Source organism: Podospora pseudopauciseta (genome assembly GCF_035222475.1).
Source record: "Podospora pseudopauciseta strain CBS 411.78 chromosome 7 map unlocalized CBS411.78m_7, whole genome shotgun sequence".
Classification (NCBI taxonomy): domain Eukaryota; kingdom Fungi; phylum Ascomycota; class Sordariomycetes; order Sordariales; family Podosporaceae; genus Podospora; species Podospora pseudopauciseta.
The window spans coordinates 2,589,796-2,605,813 of NW_026946667.1; the positions used below are offsets into that span (position 1 = coordinate 2,589,796).

Genomic DNA, 16,018 nt, shown 5'->3' on the forward strand with positions numbered 1-16,018 from the left:
TGTATATGTTGGCAAGGAAAGCGGCAATAAAAATAAAAATTTCGTCACACTGCAAGTGGCTTTTGTAATAAATCTTTCGAGATTTCATGACTTCAGGTCATCATCACATCTGCCTTTCTCATCAGCGGCAGCGGCCATAATAATATACAAAAAAAAAAAAAAAAAATGTACAAGAAGTTCATATAGTCTGGTATCATTCATCATCTTTTCCCCTTCCATTCTTCAAACCCAAACCAAACCCCCCCCCCCAACCCCCACCCCAAAATCATCCCCCATATACTCCATCGGCACCTGCAACGGCGACAACCCCAATCCATACAACCCCCCTCCATTCCCCCACCCATCATGCGATAGCATATCCGGCGACAACAACAGCCCATCTCCCCCCATTGTCGGCTCCAAAGTAGGATCAATCCAGTCCACCCCGCCAACACCCCCCTCATCAGCAATAAGATTAGCCAGCGCATCCGCCTGCTTGATCCCCGTCTCCATCGTCACCATTCTCAGTCTTCCCACAACCCAGTTTTTCATTTCTTCGGTGCAAGCAGTGCTCATCCCCACCAGATACAACGGCCAGACGACGGTGCTGGTTGCTGAGACGAGGAGCATGTACCGCTCTGCTTCGTCGTCTTCGTCGCGGGCTTTTGTCACGTCGAGGATTGTCAGGCCGGCGAGGTGACGGCGGGGTTCGGAAGGGCTGGTGGAGTCGCACGACCGAGAGGAAGGCGAGGTTGGTGGGCTGGGGGTCTCGCGGACCTCGACGGTGGCGATGCGGGCGGAGGTGTCGTCTTCGTCTTGGGAGCCGATGGAGCCGTCTACTGGGTCCATTAGTCCTAGGTGTTGGGGGACCGAGGCGCAGATATCGTAGACGAGGCGTTTGAGTTTCCGGTGGGCGTGGTTGTACTCTTCGATGTAGCGGCTCGAATTGAGACGTGGGTTGAAAGAGGAAAAGTCCTCGGATATTTGAGACAGAATGGTCTCCAGTATCAGAACGCGGGTGGTCCGGATGCAATTCCAAATGTTGGCGTGGTGGAGGGAGGGGTATAGGTGGCAGTAGCCCTCGAAGACGGCGTCATGGTGCTGGGTTACCTTGAACTGACGGTATCGCCATGACGGGGCCATGTTGTCTGTCACTTTTTCGAGGTCGTTCTCGATAGAGAGGATTTGCTCGACAATGATCTCTGGATCGGTAAGGACATGATTCTTGATATCGTGACGGAGTTGAAGAACCCGCCACACCAGGGGCATCAGGTGTCTGGTAGGGTTCCCAGGCTCCAGAGTCTTGGCCATCTCATGCCAGAGCTCCTTCAAGTGTTGTGGCATAGGCATATCTTTCATTGCGCAGCTGATCACAACTCTTTGGCAGAGCATCGAAAACATTCGTCTTCCGGCTCGGGTCTGGAACTGGGCTGGTCCTCGTATTCTGGCCAAGGCGGCAGCACCGTTGACATGCTCCTGGAAAGCAGTGACTGTTCGTGCTCGCGCTGGGCTCTCGGCCATCATTTCAAAGACACCGAGGATCAAGATGGAAAGCATGGTGCTGTCCTTGACCGCCTCTGCTGGATCTTTCAACGCATCCTTGGTCAGTCCCAACGCTACCCCGTACGACTTCCTCGCAGCATCCATCAGATCGTTCCTCTGTTGTAAACTAGCCATGCCCATCAGTCCCACCGCTGTCAAGCTGGCGAGGACAGAGTCGACCTGCCGCTCCCGCTTGGTCCGGGAGGGCTTCCAGACTTCTCGGACAAAGTCGAACTTCTGGTGACAGGCCGTTTCGTGTGCTGTCACAAATCGTGAAAAGAAGAAGGCAAAGCCGTGTTCCTGGCATACCGCTGGAATGTTGTAGAGTGCCATGGCGGGAGGTGTTGTTGGCCAGCTTCCCGACTCTGGTGACATCAGTAGGCTGTCGTCGAATCCCCATGCATCCGAATCTGCGGGACTGGTTGGGGCTGGCGTGGCGGGAACTACTATCGTTACCGATGGCTTTCCCCGAGGTTCTGGTGTGACTGACAACCTCCCCTCGGATCCAGACGGTGTTGATGGCTCGACGATCAGATTCCCCTTCTTGCGGGCCCTCGCCTTGGCCTTCTTGATGACGTGAGAGCTCTCATCGCGGAACATGAGATCCACTAGATTTCGATAGCCAGGGCATGTCTGATGCCTCTTTTCGCACTGGCCGCACCCTGGTGCTCTCTGATCACACTGGGCGCTATGTTAGCCAGGACGGTGGCTTGATAGTGAGGGCAGAAGATGGAGTCGCGGTGGATTGTCTGCTGATTATACGAGCACCCTTGAGTGGGATCGGCGGCAAATAGGCTGAAGGAAATGGTTACTCACGCGGATTTTTCGATCACGACAGTTGGAGCATCCTTTACTTGGCTTCCCACAATAGACCATTTTGAAGATTGGAACTGGCTGGTTGATGCCAAACACGGTACAAGACCCGGGTTGAATACAACGCGTCTGACGGCACAGTCTCACTCGCCGCTGGCATCGACCAAAGAGCCTCAAGTTAGCTCCCGAGTTGGGGTCGGTCGTCCGTCTCAGTGGCCGTCTGCTATGGCTGCTCACCGGGAGGGAGCTGGCGCTATCCGGAAGGAGGCACAAGGCAGTCGTTGAGGATGTCGAATGAGAACGAGAATTCTGTGTTTGAGTGGCGGCCGAGGTGTGGGGAGAATGCCTAGGAAGGAGCCTGTCCGGCTGAGGTCTTATAATAAGCAAAGTTGGGGTGTGGAGGATGGAGGAGGTGCACAGGAGGCCGCAGGTCCAAGTCCGGGGCGGTTGAGGTTGACCAGAGTTGTATCGTGTCTCCCACGGAACCCTTGAGTCAATTCCTCGGTTCATGGGTTGATTTTCATAGGGCTATGGGCTGCAACTGGCTGCGAATGTGATGAAGATGGAGAAAACGCCAAGCAGCCCCCGCTGCCCACGACATGATATTGCCCACACAGCCCCTGACAGCGGCACCACAGCCTCTAGTTAGACGGGTACCTTGGCGCTCGGGGCAACTGGGCGTGTTACTGTCGTGAAGCGAGACCTTCACCATGTGTTTGAACCCTCGATTCTCGATGGTGTTGTCACTATCTAACCATTGGCCGGTGCTGGTGTGGAGCAGAGACGAAGACGACAGGGGTCTTTCCTAATTGGGACACCTGTGCGAAGGCGTTCTCCCAGCAAAAGGGGACATGATCAGGCTTGGCGGCGCTCCCAGACGAGACCGGGGTTCGAAGCTTAAAAAGGTCCCCGCGAGATGTGATTCGTCAACGAGATCACCTCAAGCGAGAAGGGGAAGAGCTCGCTATGGGTGGCATGGCGCCCATGGCTGGCGATGGCTGCATGCTGGGTCTGGAGAGCCCTTCTAGAAACATTCCCTCGCCGGCGTGGCTGCTCACTTATGTGCCGCCAAGTGCGGAATACGGGATGGAAAATGTCGAGAGTGTGCGGAATTGCTAGCCCGGAAGACGTTTCGGGGCGTTTGAGATGCTGTGATGCCGTCACCGCCCATACTTAAACGACGTCGAGCTAGCTAGCGAGAGGGTGGATACGGCTGCCTCTGCCTAGACAAAGTGTCGACACGTACCATGGCACGATGCTGTTTTATATTATGACTGATTCGCCGGATGGAAGGGCATATGGCTGGCAGACTTGTCTTGACACGGTATATCGAAGATCATCGTTGTTGAAGACATCTTCAGGACCGAGCGGGGAGTTGTGTTCGGTCAGCATGTGACATTGGTCCCCCCACGAACGTCATTGAGCACCGGGCACCGGATGGAGATGCTCTGTGTGTGTGTATGTGTGTGTGTGTGTGTAGCAACTGCAGACGCCCGAAGGCAGGTCGGTCTTTGGCGAATAGCGTCTCGGTGTAACGTCCCAAAGATGGAATCATCTTGAGGCGAGAGACTTTCTCGCAGCAGAGGTTGTAAGTGGCCGAATCTGGACAAAATATCCAAGAGGCGCAGAAGGGCTTCCCTTCCCTTCCCTTCCCTTCACCAGATGTCAAATCACGCAGATCCTCCAGATGGCGCTAACCCGCACACAGCCCTACACTAGACTCCATCAGGCAAAGCTGGGGGAAAAGCCCATGCATTGGCCACTTCTTTACAACAATTAAACATAGCCCCTTGCCAGAGCATCATCACGATTCCACGAAGCTTATGGCTGCAGAACGCCATGCAGGGACCGGCAGATGTCAGTTCTGGCCTTCCTATTCTGTCGAGTATTTCGAACACAACCCCAGGCAGAGGCTTAACACCATGCATCTGTAGCTCAAGGTATTACGAGCGCGCAAATTAGGGGATGGATGCGGCATAAGATGGATGGAGATTATACTCATGGGGCAGTATATGGGATTCCCGACAGTCAGGAGAGTTGTCGGGCCGCTGTGCTATTGGTACGCTGTGGAACTTTCTCTTACCACTGCCGGCGCTTGTGAGGAAGTGGCACTTGTGGCTGTGTTTCAATATTTTGTCGACACATTGGTGTCTAGCATCTTGGATCACACTGTGGCATTGTGGCTTCTTGTAGTCATGTGTCGCATATGTCGGCAGTCAGAGTCGATTATTTTGAAGCCAGTAGACTGTATGTAGAACAGTGGTTGATGAGTGTAGGATGAAGATCAGTGATCAATCAGTGTTTGCGTGGGGTCCAATGATGTTCTTGGCATTATCGGGCCGAGCCCGGATCCCAGATCGGTTCGGGACCCGTTTCCCCCACTTCGGATGAACCCCATTACCCACCTAACCCTTCTGTCTAATGAGACAATTTGGATTGGCTTCCTGTACTGCACAGTAAAGTACCACAACCACCACAGCTCTCGATTGTCCAACATGAACTCATAGGCCAGGATACGCGAAAATTGCGATATCAAAAATAAGGCTGATCGTCACACGAATCCATATTCAAGATCTTGCTCTACAACCTCTTGATCGGGACGGGTTACCCCGCCTGAGCTTATCCTTGAGTTCCTGGGGCTTTGAGGCTCCTAGGCACACCGCAGACAAGGCTGTGGGCTATACCTACCAACCACAACCAACAACGCCCATCATATGAGCACCGGCAGTGGGACGTTGGATCTTCGAATCAAACACCTGAAATCTTCATCGGCTCACAGTAGCTACCTTGCGTTTGGGGGATACCCTCCAAGCTGGGCACTTGGGCAAAATGCTGCATTCATGTTCGTCATTGACTTACCCATGAGCCTTCTTGCTGATGGACATTAAATACTCCGTACAGTGGTTGTCACGCGTCCGGTCACGCAGCCAAAGAGCTGCCATCATCTCCGCCCGATTGGCCAAGCCAGCAACCCGCATCAATATTATCGCAGACCGACGAATCAGCCTGGTAGAGTGAGGCAGCAACAAGGCCCCCCCAGGCGTTACACCGATCTTTCCACGGACGTCATTCATGAAAACTTCGTTTACTCCTGAAGGCTTCTGAATTTACTTTCAAATACAAACATTGCGGAGAACTATGAAGAAGGTAATGAATATGATGCAGAGAAAGGGACAGCGGTGTAGTCCACGAGTGGAAGAAGTTGAGGGTAGTAGGCCGATTTCTACGTCCCCTACAACCCTTTGCTCAGCTTGCACCAGCCTCATATATCCTCACCCTATGGACCTTAGGGTGAAGCGATATGGGGCGTTTAGGTTATGCCACCATGATCAGCTGTCCTTTCGAGACGCCGTGCAAAACGGCTGCGCGATCTGCTGCATTGTCATGCAAGACGTCAGACTTCGTGGGCTCAGAAAGGGGAAACAAAAGTCAGGGGTAGAACCAGACTGCCACTTTCCTGACACTACATCATCTACAATCACCAGTGGACCAGAAGATAGGATCAAACATGGCAAGCACATTTTCATTGCTACATACCGGAACGAGCATGAATACACCTTCACCAGCCTCACTTTGGTCCCAGATTTTGGTAAGACCCCGTTCGTTACCAGACACTACTCATCGGAAAGCTTGTCAGTATGCTGAGTTCATCAAACTACACACAGATAATTTGCGGGCTCATCACATGCACCGAGATATATCGCGGGACAATGATACATCAACGGGGACAAGTCCAACCATGCGCCTGGTCATTCATTGGCTTAGACATTGTCAAACATCTCATAAGGAATGCGCATCAACACTGGAACCCTCGGGTCACAATACAGCTAACCTTCCTTCGCGGCTTCTGGATATCGGACCCGAAGCGACTGGAAGCTTGAGACTCGTGTTAACCGGAGAGGACGGGGTGGACGCCCGAGCCCAGTACATTACTCTGAGCTACATGTGGGGGGTAAAGATTCAGCGGGTCATGCTTTTATCTTCAACCTTAGACTCCTTCCGCCAGGGACTGCCGATCAGTGAGCTTCCTCGAACATTTCAGGATCTGATTGTGCTTGCCCGGGCATTCGGCGTTCGTTACATGTGGATCGATGCCCTCTGCATCATCCAGGACTCTACTGAAGACTGGGAGCACGAAGGCGCCGCCATGTGGAAGGTTTACGCGAATTCGCTTTGCACAATTGCAGCTACCGCCTCTACAAGTCCAGAAGATGGCTTGTTTCGGAAGAAAGACCCCGTACCATTCACTCGACAGATCAAGGCTCCTAGCGGACATCCATGTCGCGACAATCATGATTACCATGTTCTCAATCCAGGCTTCGCAGAAAGGTGTATTTCCAGTGGGCCATTACAGTCAAGAGGCTGGGCATTCCAGGAGCGAATCATGTCGCCACGGGTTCTTCATTTTACAGACAGCCAGATGCTGTGGGAATGTCGCAAAGAGACCCAGTGCGAAGCAGCTCCTTTCTATACGACTCTTCTATCCCAGAAGAGCACAAAAGGGTCAATCCAACATCAAGGAATGAGGAACAGACTGGAAGTGACTGCGGACCACGACGCGGAATCGTCTGCCTCCTTATCTTCGTCGACACCTGCGAGAAACCATGTTGGGAAAGAATATGATGTGTTTCTGGATGGTTGGAAATCAGTTGTCGCGATCTACTCAAACTGTAGCTTGACCTATGACGAGGACAAGCTACCTGCTTTGGCGGGCCTAGCCAAGGCATTTCTACGAGACAAACCAACTCGCACGTATCTTGCAGGCATGTGGAGAGAGAATCTTGAAGGGCAGTTAGGCTGGAAGGTGAGCACTCCAGGAAACAGACTCTCCACTCCTTACCGCGCACCTTCGTGGTCATGGGCATCGTGACCAGTGCTATTGAACCGTCCTTATATTATAAGCTGGAGAAGCTCGGCCACTGTTTCCATACCATCCCGAGGATTGAAAGCGTCAGCTGTGTAACTAAAGGACCACAGTATTTCGGAAGGGTCTTGAGAGCACACCTTGAGGTCTCCGGTTACCTGGTTTTCCCAATTGTTCATAGTATTGACGGTGAAAAGGAACTCCAGACCTGCCAGTTGCGGATTGAACACACGTTTGTGTCTGCGTGCCTGTGCTGGGATACTGTGGATGTCCGTGCTAGTGTCAGGTTCACAATTACATGTCTACCCCTTGGTATAGAGTATGATACTCGTACTCCTACTTGTATTATATTGGAGCAGGTTGGGGGGAATTCACCCATCAAGTATCAGCGAGTTGGTTTATTGAAGGTTACTTTCGGTCATGATCGCAGTGACCAGCTTTGGAGGTTCGGAATAGAAAAGCGGATAAAAGAAAATCGGTCTGTTGCCAAGTATAACAAGGAGTTTTCTGTCATACGTATTGTATGAAAGAATTCGAGCGGACATTTAGCAGAATGCCAGGTGATGGACAAAGGGACAGAATAAAATTAATACACATAGCCCGACAATTATATCCATCGTGACCTCTTCCCATCAATAACCCTCAAACTTTCCTTCTCTCCACCTCCCAACCAGCACAGCACTCGGCCTGCCTGTTTAACGTCAACCCAGCGCTCTCCAATATCAACACAACCATCATCTCCATAATCACTCCCATCCCAAGAAAATACCACACAAAACTCCCCACCCCGCCATAACTCTTAAACCTCGGATCTGTCCCAAATGTAGCCAACCCTGAGAACACGATCCTGACAATCATAAACGGCGACGCCAGCCCAACTCCAAACAACAACCTCTTCTCCCCTGGCTCCACCGCCCGTTTCTCCACCATCGTCACCAACGTCCCCAAAACTACAAACCCCAACCCAGCCATAGTCAACCCCAACCCAGCCTGACTCTCATTCGGCACAGTCACCACCTCAGCCTGCTGTCCCGTCGTCCCACTAACCGCATCTCCAATCTCACCACTCATCATACTCTGCCCTACAATCGAAAGTATCAACCCTATCAACATCACCACTTGCGCAAGTCTCTGGTGACGTGGGCTGATGAACGTCTGGGTTCCTTGTTGTCGGATACCCAGGAGGACTCGGCCTAAAAGGTTGGAGAGGCAGATGACGAGGGCGGAGACGCCGATGGAGTACATTACTTGAGAGGCGACGATGAGGTTGGGGTTGGAGGGGGAGGCGATGGTGGCTAGGTTGAGGGAGGAGCCGACGATGCGGATGGTGGTGAAGATTATGAGGTAGAGCCAGCCGGCGTTTTTGCGGAAGCCATGGCGGGTGGAGAGGAGGATGGCGATGAGGAGGGCGGGGGTGTAGATTGCTAGCTCGACGATGGAGATGCTGTTGAGGGGGTGGAGGGCCATTTTGAAGTAATTATTTACATTTAGGTACAACTGAGGGAGGACAAGAATACGAAGGGAGGTCATTCCGGACTAGGAATGTGCTGAGGGGCTCACAGTCAGTTGTTGTACTCTCAGTCATGGGTATACGTACTGGATCGTTTGATTCAAGAATGAGGTTTTTTCTTGATGATTAGAAGACGAGCATGAAGCTTAGGATACAATTTCCTTCGATTGTCTCTTGGCAGGACATTTCAACCAAGCTCATGCCAGCTCTTGACCACTAGGCTGGGCCGGAGCTCCCAAACCGTCTTTGTTCCAACTGTGGGCTGAAGACTGAAAGCTGACATTAACGGACCAGTATGGGCGCTAACAGCCGATTCAGCCTCATGAAGGCGCTTGCGTCTGGCGTGTTTGTCTTGTTGCGCCACACGTCTCATTGGTTGTCGCTCACCAACACCGCTCAGGTGGTTTGAAACTGATCTATCGAGGGAAGCCGTCCTCTCCAGCTCAAGGCGAGTAAGCTAAGGGCTGTCACAAACTGCGTCATATTAAACAAAATTCATGTCGCTTTCATCTTCGAGTCGATGGTGTCAGGTATTCAGGGAGTGGATTTTATGTAAACAGATGTTGAACTGGATGGAAGAAGGCTAGCCATCAAGGTTCACCCCTATCATCACAAACAACCCTAACCCACCATGTTTTCCTCATGGATGGGTACCATCAAACGGGCCCCACACAGCTCTGCCCCTCCATAATTATGTCCCCCAGGTTTTCAAGGTTCTCATTTCTCACCACCACCACCACCACCACCACCACGCGCGCGACCCAATTTGTCTTTATAAACCATCGCAAACATGCCTGTATGCCCACCCCCACTTACAATACATTACCAATGAGACCACCTAACCAACTCTTACCAGCTAATAATCCTTACCGGCCTCCCCACCTCAGGCAAATCCCACCGAGCCACCCAGCTACAAACCTACCTCGCCGAGCGCATCGCCTCCTCCAACCCCCCATCCCCCTACCGCCTCCACCTCATCTCAGACGAAACCCAGTCCGTCTCCCGCACCGTCTACGACCTCGACCCCTCCTCCCTCCCTGCCCACGTCCGCAGCGCAAACGCCTCCGAAAAGGACGCCCGCGCCTCCATCTACGCCGCCGTCAAGCGAGTCCTATCCCCAAAAGATATCGTCATCCTCGATGGCATGAATTACATCAAGGGGTGGCGGTATCAGCTCCATTGTGAAGCAAAAAACCTCGCTACACCGTCGGTGATATTACAGATAGGATGCCCTGTCGACAAGGCGAGGGAGATTAATGAGGAGAGGTTACGGACTGAGGGTGGGGTGGAAGGTTACTCAACTGGGAACTGGGACAATCTGGTGTTTCGGTATGAGGAGCCGAATCCCATGACGAGGTGGGACTCGCCGTTGTTTACGGTTATTTGGGATGATGATGAGGAGCAGGCGAGGAGGGTGTACGAGCAGATATGGGATAGTGCTGCTGGGGAGGGGGCCAAGAAGAAGGTTATACCCAATAAGAGTACCGTGCAGAGGGATAAGGATCCCGGGGGGGATTATTTGTATGTGTTGGAGAAGGAGACGCAGGATATTGTGAAGAGGATATTGGAGAAGCAAAATGAGGCGGGGGAGGGGGGGACGGTGAGGTTGCCGAAGGTGAATGGGGGGGATGATGGGGGGAAGGAGTTGGTGTTGGAGTTGCCCGGGAGGAAGCTGGGGTTGGCGCAGTTGCAGAGGTATAGGAGGGCGTTTGTGGGGTTGAATAGGGGTGGGATTGGACTGGAGGGGGTCGGGAAGTTGGCGGCGGGGAGGTTGAGGGAGAGTTTTGTGGGGTATCTGAATGATGCTTTTGAGAAGGATGGGTGAGGTGAGACGCGAGGTCATAATGGTGTGTCGAGTTGACCTGCGTGGCCGACAGTGTGTGTTTCGCCTGTTCAATCCGAAAATAAACGATCAAACAACCAGTTCGGTATTGCAGCCGCGCGCACAGCGATCGATCAAGACGGAGGGCTGTGATGGGACCTGGAGACCTGCTTTGTCCACAGTACAAGTTTCTTTCGCCGAGCTTTCTGAAGGCTTTTGGCCCCCCCCCATATTCAACCTTTGACCAGCATTATCCAGATTTGCTGTCCCGACAGTCTGGTACTAGCCGCCGTCGACACGCATCAAACATTGGATGGTGTCATGGAGGTGGGACTAGTACCCATCTGGGCGGTTGTTGGTTTTACTTCCGGGGCTCTGATTGGCTGGATCCATTCACGACATCTCCATTTACTGTGTAACCTCTCCTGTTATCATGTCTCAACATGGCCGATGGGCAAGCGCGGTCATATTCAATGAGATTATTTTTGGGGTTGTGTCCACAGTCAGGTGGTGGGCCACAAGCAGGGAGGTCGATGTAGTGGTGATCAGGCTGGGGGTTGGGTAGAGTCGGCCACCACTCGCTTGATGAGCTGTCCAAGTAAGCAAGGAGACGAAAAGTATACAAACCACGTTGTTTGCCGCGCTATGGAGTCATCATCATCATCAGCACCATCTTCTCTTGTCTCTTTCCTACCTAACCTATCAATAATAGGTAACTCGAGCATACTGTGTATGCCCTCTCTGTCATAACCACCAACATAGTATCTCTTTTCAGAAGAACCTCAACATGCCCACCAAAACCTCCCAACACGCCTTCGCCGGCTCGGAACGCTGGGTCGTCCCCCGCTACTCCTCCAAACCAGGCACCCTCATCCGACTCGGGTCTGTCCTCACCGACCCAGAAGACTTGGAATCCTCCCTCAACCTCGACAGCATCCCCCCCATCCCCCCCAACCTCCTCCGCGACGCCACCCCAGAGGTGCGAATGTCTGTCCAGACTGAGCTCAGCAAGTCAGACTCCACCCTTGCCAAAGCCGCCCCCGCACTGGAGGGCATCCTCACCCTCGGCGGCGGGGTGGAAGCCTCCCGCTCCCAGGGGGTGAGCTCGTCTCTGAACATCTCGGGAACTGTCAAGGCGACTGTTTTTCGGGCGGATAAATCTTACATGGATGTGCTGCTTAAGGATAAAAATGTGATTTCTTATGCGAAGAGGGGGTTGGGAAAGCCGATGTTTGTTGTTGTTGGGGTGGCTACTGCTGGGAGGGTGGAGATGAAAGAGACAAGGCATGCGACGAGGAAGGCTGGGGTGAGTGGGAAGGTGGGGGTGGAGGTGATTGGGGAGGGGGAGGTAGGGTTGGAGAGGGAGAGGAGCGATAAGAGTTGTAATGAGGTGAGGGGGGAGGGCGGGTTGGATTTTGCTTATAGGGTGAGGGAGTTTGGTTACTCGAGGGTGAGGGGGACGGTGAAGGATAAGGGGGATTGGACGGGGAAGGTCCTCTTCGCTGGGGGAAAGGGGCCGGTGGTGGAGAAGGGGGGTGAGGTGGTGCCGGTGTTTAAGGAGTTTAAGGAGGGCGAGGTTAAACTGAGGGCGACAGGGAGTTTTGATGTTGCTGCCAAGGCGTGAGGAAGGTTATAATCGATGTGTGATGGTAGTGGTGACGGGTTGGATGACGGGCTTAATTTCTTGTGCTTTGAGGAGTACGGTGTTTTGGATATGTAACTGGAATACATGATGGTTCGAATTACAATCACTGGAGGATTCTGTCAACCAAGAGTCCAAGTTGATGTTCGGTAAATTCTTCACAAAGTAATCAGCGTGTTGGAATTCATCCCATCTACCTCCTTTTACATTCATTTGTTCATTACATAACAGCTACCATCCCGATTTCCATTGTGAAAATTAAAGCATATACTTGAAATCGGGGTTCAGATCCTATCCATTATTGTCAGTATACCGTCTCGTCTATCAGCGGTGTTTACGAGAGAAACTCACCCCAAGCTCCGCCTTTTCCTGCTCCGTCATGCCCTCAGGGAGAGTCTGGTTCGCCTTCTTCCTGTTTTCAGCCATGATGGATACCGCGTAAATGATACACGACAGAGCGCTCAGACAGATGAAGGACACGCAGATGATGTACCCCTTTCTGAAGTCGCCTCCAACAAACGAGTATGTCGCGATTATGCCGCCAATGTTGCCGAAACCTATCCCATGTTCAGTCTCTTGTTTCCAAATGCAATATCCCAGGAAAACTCACCAATCTGCCACGCACTCCCCACAGCCCTCCGGTGATGCCCACCCAGGTTCATATTAAACCAACAAACCTGAATCGGCATCGCCGAGTACATGCCCATGCAAATCAGCACCAAAGCCGCATACTGCACCGGCAAATTATCGTGCACATTCAGCAGAATCGCAAACCCGCTGATCGAGATACAGATCGGGAGAACCGTGAACAAGAACCTGTGCTTCAGCCAGTCTGACGCCGTGGCGATGACCATGGCGAAGACAAACGCCACTGCCCAGGGAGGCACAGAGTGAAGCTGGGTTTGGATCTTGTCGTAGCCGTAACTCTGGACAATGGTGGGACTGAAGTACGCGTACGAGTAGGCGGGGACAATAATGCCAAAGTACATGAAGCCGCCGAGCCAGACCTTGTAGTCGGACATGACCTTGCCGACGTCCTTGAGGGTGATGCTGCGCTCGGCGGCGGAGTGGCCTTGGTCAGCGTGGAGACGGGCTTTGATGTAGTCTCTTTCGTCGTCGCGGAGCCATTTCTGTTGGTATTGTTAGCTTCCTTTTCCCATCATTTGGATATTTTTGTTCCGGTGGTTGAAGATTTTCAACCAAAACCCCCTTTCGCGCCGCCCCCCACCCCTAAACAACGGAAAAAAAAGAGATCACGTACCGCCTCCTCGACAAATCCAGGAAAAGTAAACAAAAAGATCGCCCCAATCACCACCGTCGCCGCCCCCTCAATCAAGAAAATCCACCTCCACCCCCTATACCCCCTCATATAATCCATACTCCCTAACCCGCTCGCCAACAGCCCCCCGAACGCCCCCGCCAAACTCGTGCTCGAGAAAAACAAACTAAACCTCTTTTGTGCCTCCTCTCGTCTGTACCACATCCCCAGCAGGTAAAAACACCCAGGAAACATGCCGCACTCGAACAACCCCAGCAAGAATCTCGTTGTCAAAATCCCGGCGTAGTTCTGCACAAGGCCTTGCATCATGGTGATGAACCCGAAGCCGATACAGCACCCGCTGAGCCATATCCTCGGTGAGATTTTCTTCAGGAGTATATTGGAGGGGATTTCAAAGAGGATGTAAGGGACGAAGAAGATTGTGAGTGCGGTGTTGAATTGTGTTCCCGAAAGGCCCAGGTCGGTTTCGAGGCCGAAAGCGCGGGCGTTGGCGATGTTGACGCGGTCGAGGAAGGCCATGAGGTAGAGGATGATGACGAAGGGGACGAGGTGGAGGTCGATTTTGGTTGTCAGTCTGCGGGGGGTGGTGTGAGAGGGACAGGTGACGGGGGCGGGAGCGGTGGGGGTGATGCCTAGAGAGGAGGAGGAGGAGGAGCCGGTGTGGTGACGGTGAGCGGCCTTTTCTTCATCTTGGTGTGGTGGCCCTGGTGGAGGGACTGACGAGGTGTTAGTGAGGTTATCGTGGGGAACACAGTGGGTGAGAGGTAAGTGTCACCTTGAGGTTGAGACGCCATTTTGAACTTTATCGTCAATGACGATAGGATGAGCACCTCACAGTCGAGTCAAGCGGACTTGATTGAACACGACTAAGTTCTAAACTCCAACCGACGGCGAACCGTTGACTTGCACCGACCGAACAGAAACACAAAAAAGGTGACGCAAAAACCAAAACCATGGGAGCAAGCATTCTGTGCGAGGGTCACACACCCGACTTTATATACCACGCCGATCTCTCCTCCTCCTCCCAGTACCCGGTCACACACACACACACACGCACACACACACGCACATTCCCAAACCCACAACGTTACTCTTAACCTTTTCCCTCCTCCTACCTTCGGCGGACTAATCCGAGGTCTTGTCGCCCCCCTTCCTTCCCTGTCAGTCAATGATCGACAGGCGCGCGTGCAAATCCAGAATCTGTCTTACACCCGCAACAAACTCCATTTCCCCGGATATTTTTGTTGAACTCCAAACTGCGGCAGGGAAAAGTAAGCTCACTTACATCATCCACCTTCCTGTTTCGTCAACGCTTTGGGCATGACACATGTGCGGTCTCGCAGCAGCACTTCCTAATATTGACACTGAAAGTGGATATTATCTGACTTGTCTGTTGGGTATTCTTTTCCATATCCCCTGGAGAGAGATCTAGATTACGTCTTCATGATCTTCCCTTTCTTGTGCTCCCCCCAATCACCACGTGATTAGCTCCCGTAGATAACCATCTCGATCCTAACGATGAAACTCATCAGCTCAACTGACCAACTTTGCTCGAGATAATTACTCAATGCATCTATATACCCAAAAGAGCATCTTTATACACAACCTTCATCCAACCTCCCCCCCCACCCCACACCTAGCTCCACCAAATATAACCCACATAGATATCAAATGGCCTCCCCAATTCCACTCTTCTAATGCCAACACCATTCAAACAGCCCTACAGACCAACAAGCCCGGCCCGTTTCTTAGTCTCCTCACTAGTTTGGCCGTTCTCGGTCTGGGCTTCACGGACAGAACAATTCCGGCATTTTTTGCTCACCGGCGGTCAACATCGCCGAGCATCGGACGTTGTGGAGAGAGGTTGAAGTGTCACGGGATCCGGCCGGCAGCCGACCTAGCGGCAAGGAAGGTTTTAGCCATGTGCTCTTGTTCAGTAGAAAAGGTGGCTAGCATCGGTGAGCAACGCGGATCAGTTCCGTCCATATCTGACCGGCGTACTCCGGGTTTTTTGTCCAAATATATATATATATAGAATAAAATAAACCCCCCTCAAAAAAATAAAAAATCGCTGTTTTTCTCGCCTCCTCCAAAAACTTCCAACCACTAAACCATGATGATGTAATGTAACTCTGCCGAAAAGCTGGGGGGCAAAAGAATCCGATTGTTTAGCACAGCAGGTGTGTACCCCGTAAGCCCATTGCAGAACGCTCTCCCCTCACGGTGATACCGAACTGTTGATTACTGAGCCAACAATAAATAAATAAACGGTTACCTTCATTTCTTCGACATATACGCAGCTTGTCCAACTGCCATCTCATCCAAAAAAAAACATCTAGAGCCAAAGCAAAACTTTTCGTGGCTTGTTCCCACTTTCCTTCAGCAATGCAGGGGTTCCCCGCCCTCCGCCTCTCCCCATTTTCTGACAGGCTCGTTTTTAAGCCCGTTCCAACTGCGGGGAAAAGAACACTGTCCCCAAAATGCCAAGACGTCATCAGTGTTTGTTTCCCCTCACTTTTATAAACCAGCCGTTGAAGGTCTCATCACAGATCAAGAAGAAAAAAGTG

General features: G+C 52.2%; 6 protein-coding genes across 6 annotated transcripts; 3 read left to right on the plus strand and 3 right to left on the minus strand.

The window, feature by feature from the left end:
- Positions 1 to 222: 222 nt before the first annotated feature.
- On the minus strand, positions 223 to 4,590 carry QC763_710740 (uncharacterized protein; the record flags this gene model as incomplete). The annotated part of the gene is made up of 2 exons (XM_062916067.1): positions 2,338 to 4,590; positions 223 to 2,202 (listed from the first exon to the last, which is right to left on the minus strand). Exons 1-2 carry the CDS (start codon positions 2,842 to 2,844, stop codon positions 223 to 225), a joined length of 2,487 nt encoding a protein of 828 aa, XP_062762081.1. The 5' UTR covers positions 2,845 to 4,590.
- A 275-nt stretch (positions 4,591 to 4,865) lies between these two features.
- QC763_710750 (uncharacterized protein) lies at positions 4,866 to 7,725 on the plus strand (the record flags this gene model as incomplete). The annotated part of the gene is made up of 3 exons (XM_062916068.1): positions 4,866 to 5,923; positions 6,000 to 7,138; positions 7,159 to 7,725. Exons 1-3 carry the CDS (start codon positions 5,473 to 5,475, stop codon positions 7,723 to 7,725), a joined length of 2,157 nt encoding a protein of 718 aa, XP_062762082.1. The 5' UTR covers positions 4,866 to 5,472.
- A 115-nt stretch (positions 7,726 to 7,840) lies between these two features.
- QC763_710760 (uncharacterized protein) lies at positions 7,841 to 8,728 on the minus strand (the record flags this gene model as incomplete). The annotated part of the gene is made up of 1 exon (XM_062916069.1): positions 7,841 to 8,728. The coding sequence occupies one exon, from the start codon at positions 8,726 to 8,728 to the stop codon at positions 7,841 to 7,843; it is 888 nt and encodes a 295-aa protein (XP_062762083.1).
- A 658-nt stretch (positions 8,729 to 9,386) lies between these two features.
- Positions 9,387 to 10,533, plus strand: KTI12 (kti12, chromatin associated; the record flags this gene model as incomplete). The annotated part of the gene is made up of 2 exons (XM_062916070.1): positions 9,387 to 9,504; positions 9,565 to 10,533. The coding sequence occupies exons 1-2, from the start codon at positions 9,499 to 9,501 to the stop codon at positions 10,531 to 10,533; spliced, it is 975 nt and encodes a 324-aa protein (XP_062762084.1). The 5' UTR covers positions 9,387 to 9,498.
- A 784-nt stretch (positions 10,534 to 11,317) lies between these two features.
- HET-Q1 (Gasdermin-like protein HET-Q1) lies at positions 11,318 to 12,154 on the plus strand (the record flags this gene model as incomplete). The annotated part of the gene is made up of 1 exon (XM_062916071.1): positions 11,318 to 12,154. One exon carries the CDS (start codon positions 11,318 to 11,320, stop codon positions 12,152 to 12,154), a length of 837 nt encoding a protein of 278 aa, XP_062762085.1.
- A 163-nt stretch (positions 12,155 to 12,317) lies between these two features.
- TNA1 (High-affinity nicotinic acid transporter) lies at positions 12,318 to 14,684 on the minus strand. The gene is made up of 5 exons (XM_062916072.1): positions 14,227 to 14,684; positions 13,434 to 14,167; positions 12,783 to 13,302; positions 12,524 to 12,729; positions 12,318 to 12,463 (listed from the first exon to the last, which is right to left on the minus strand). Exons 1-5 carry the CDS (start codon positions 14,243 to 14,245, stop codon positions 12,431 to 12,433), a joined length of 1,512 nt encoding a protein of 503 aa, XP_062762086.1. The 5' UTR covers positions 14,246 to 14,684; the 3' UTR covers positions 12,318 to 12,430.
- Between the last annotated feature and the right edge of the window lie 1,334 nt (positions 14,685 to 16,018).

Coding starts and splice junctions, on each gene's coding strand:
- TNA1 (XM_062916072.1), bottom strand. Junction 12,730..12,782: donor GGGGAGTGCGTGGCAGATTG/GTGAGTTTTCCT, acceptor AACATGGGATAG/GTTTCGGCAACATTGGCGGC. Junction 12,464..12,523: donor AGGAAAAGGCGGAGCTTGGG/GTGAGTTTCTCT, acceptor AATAATGGATAG/GATCTGAACCCCGATTTCAA.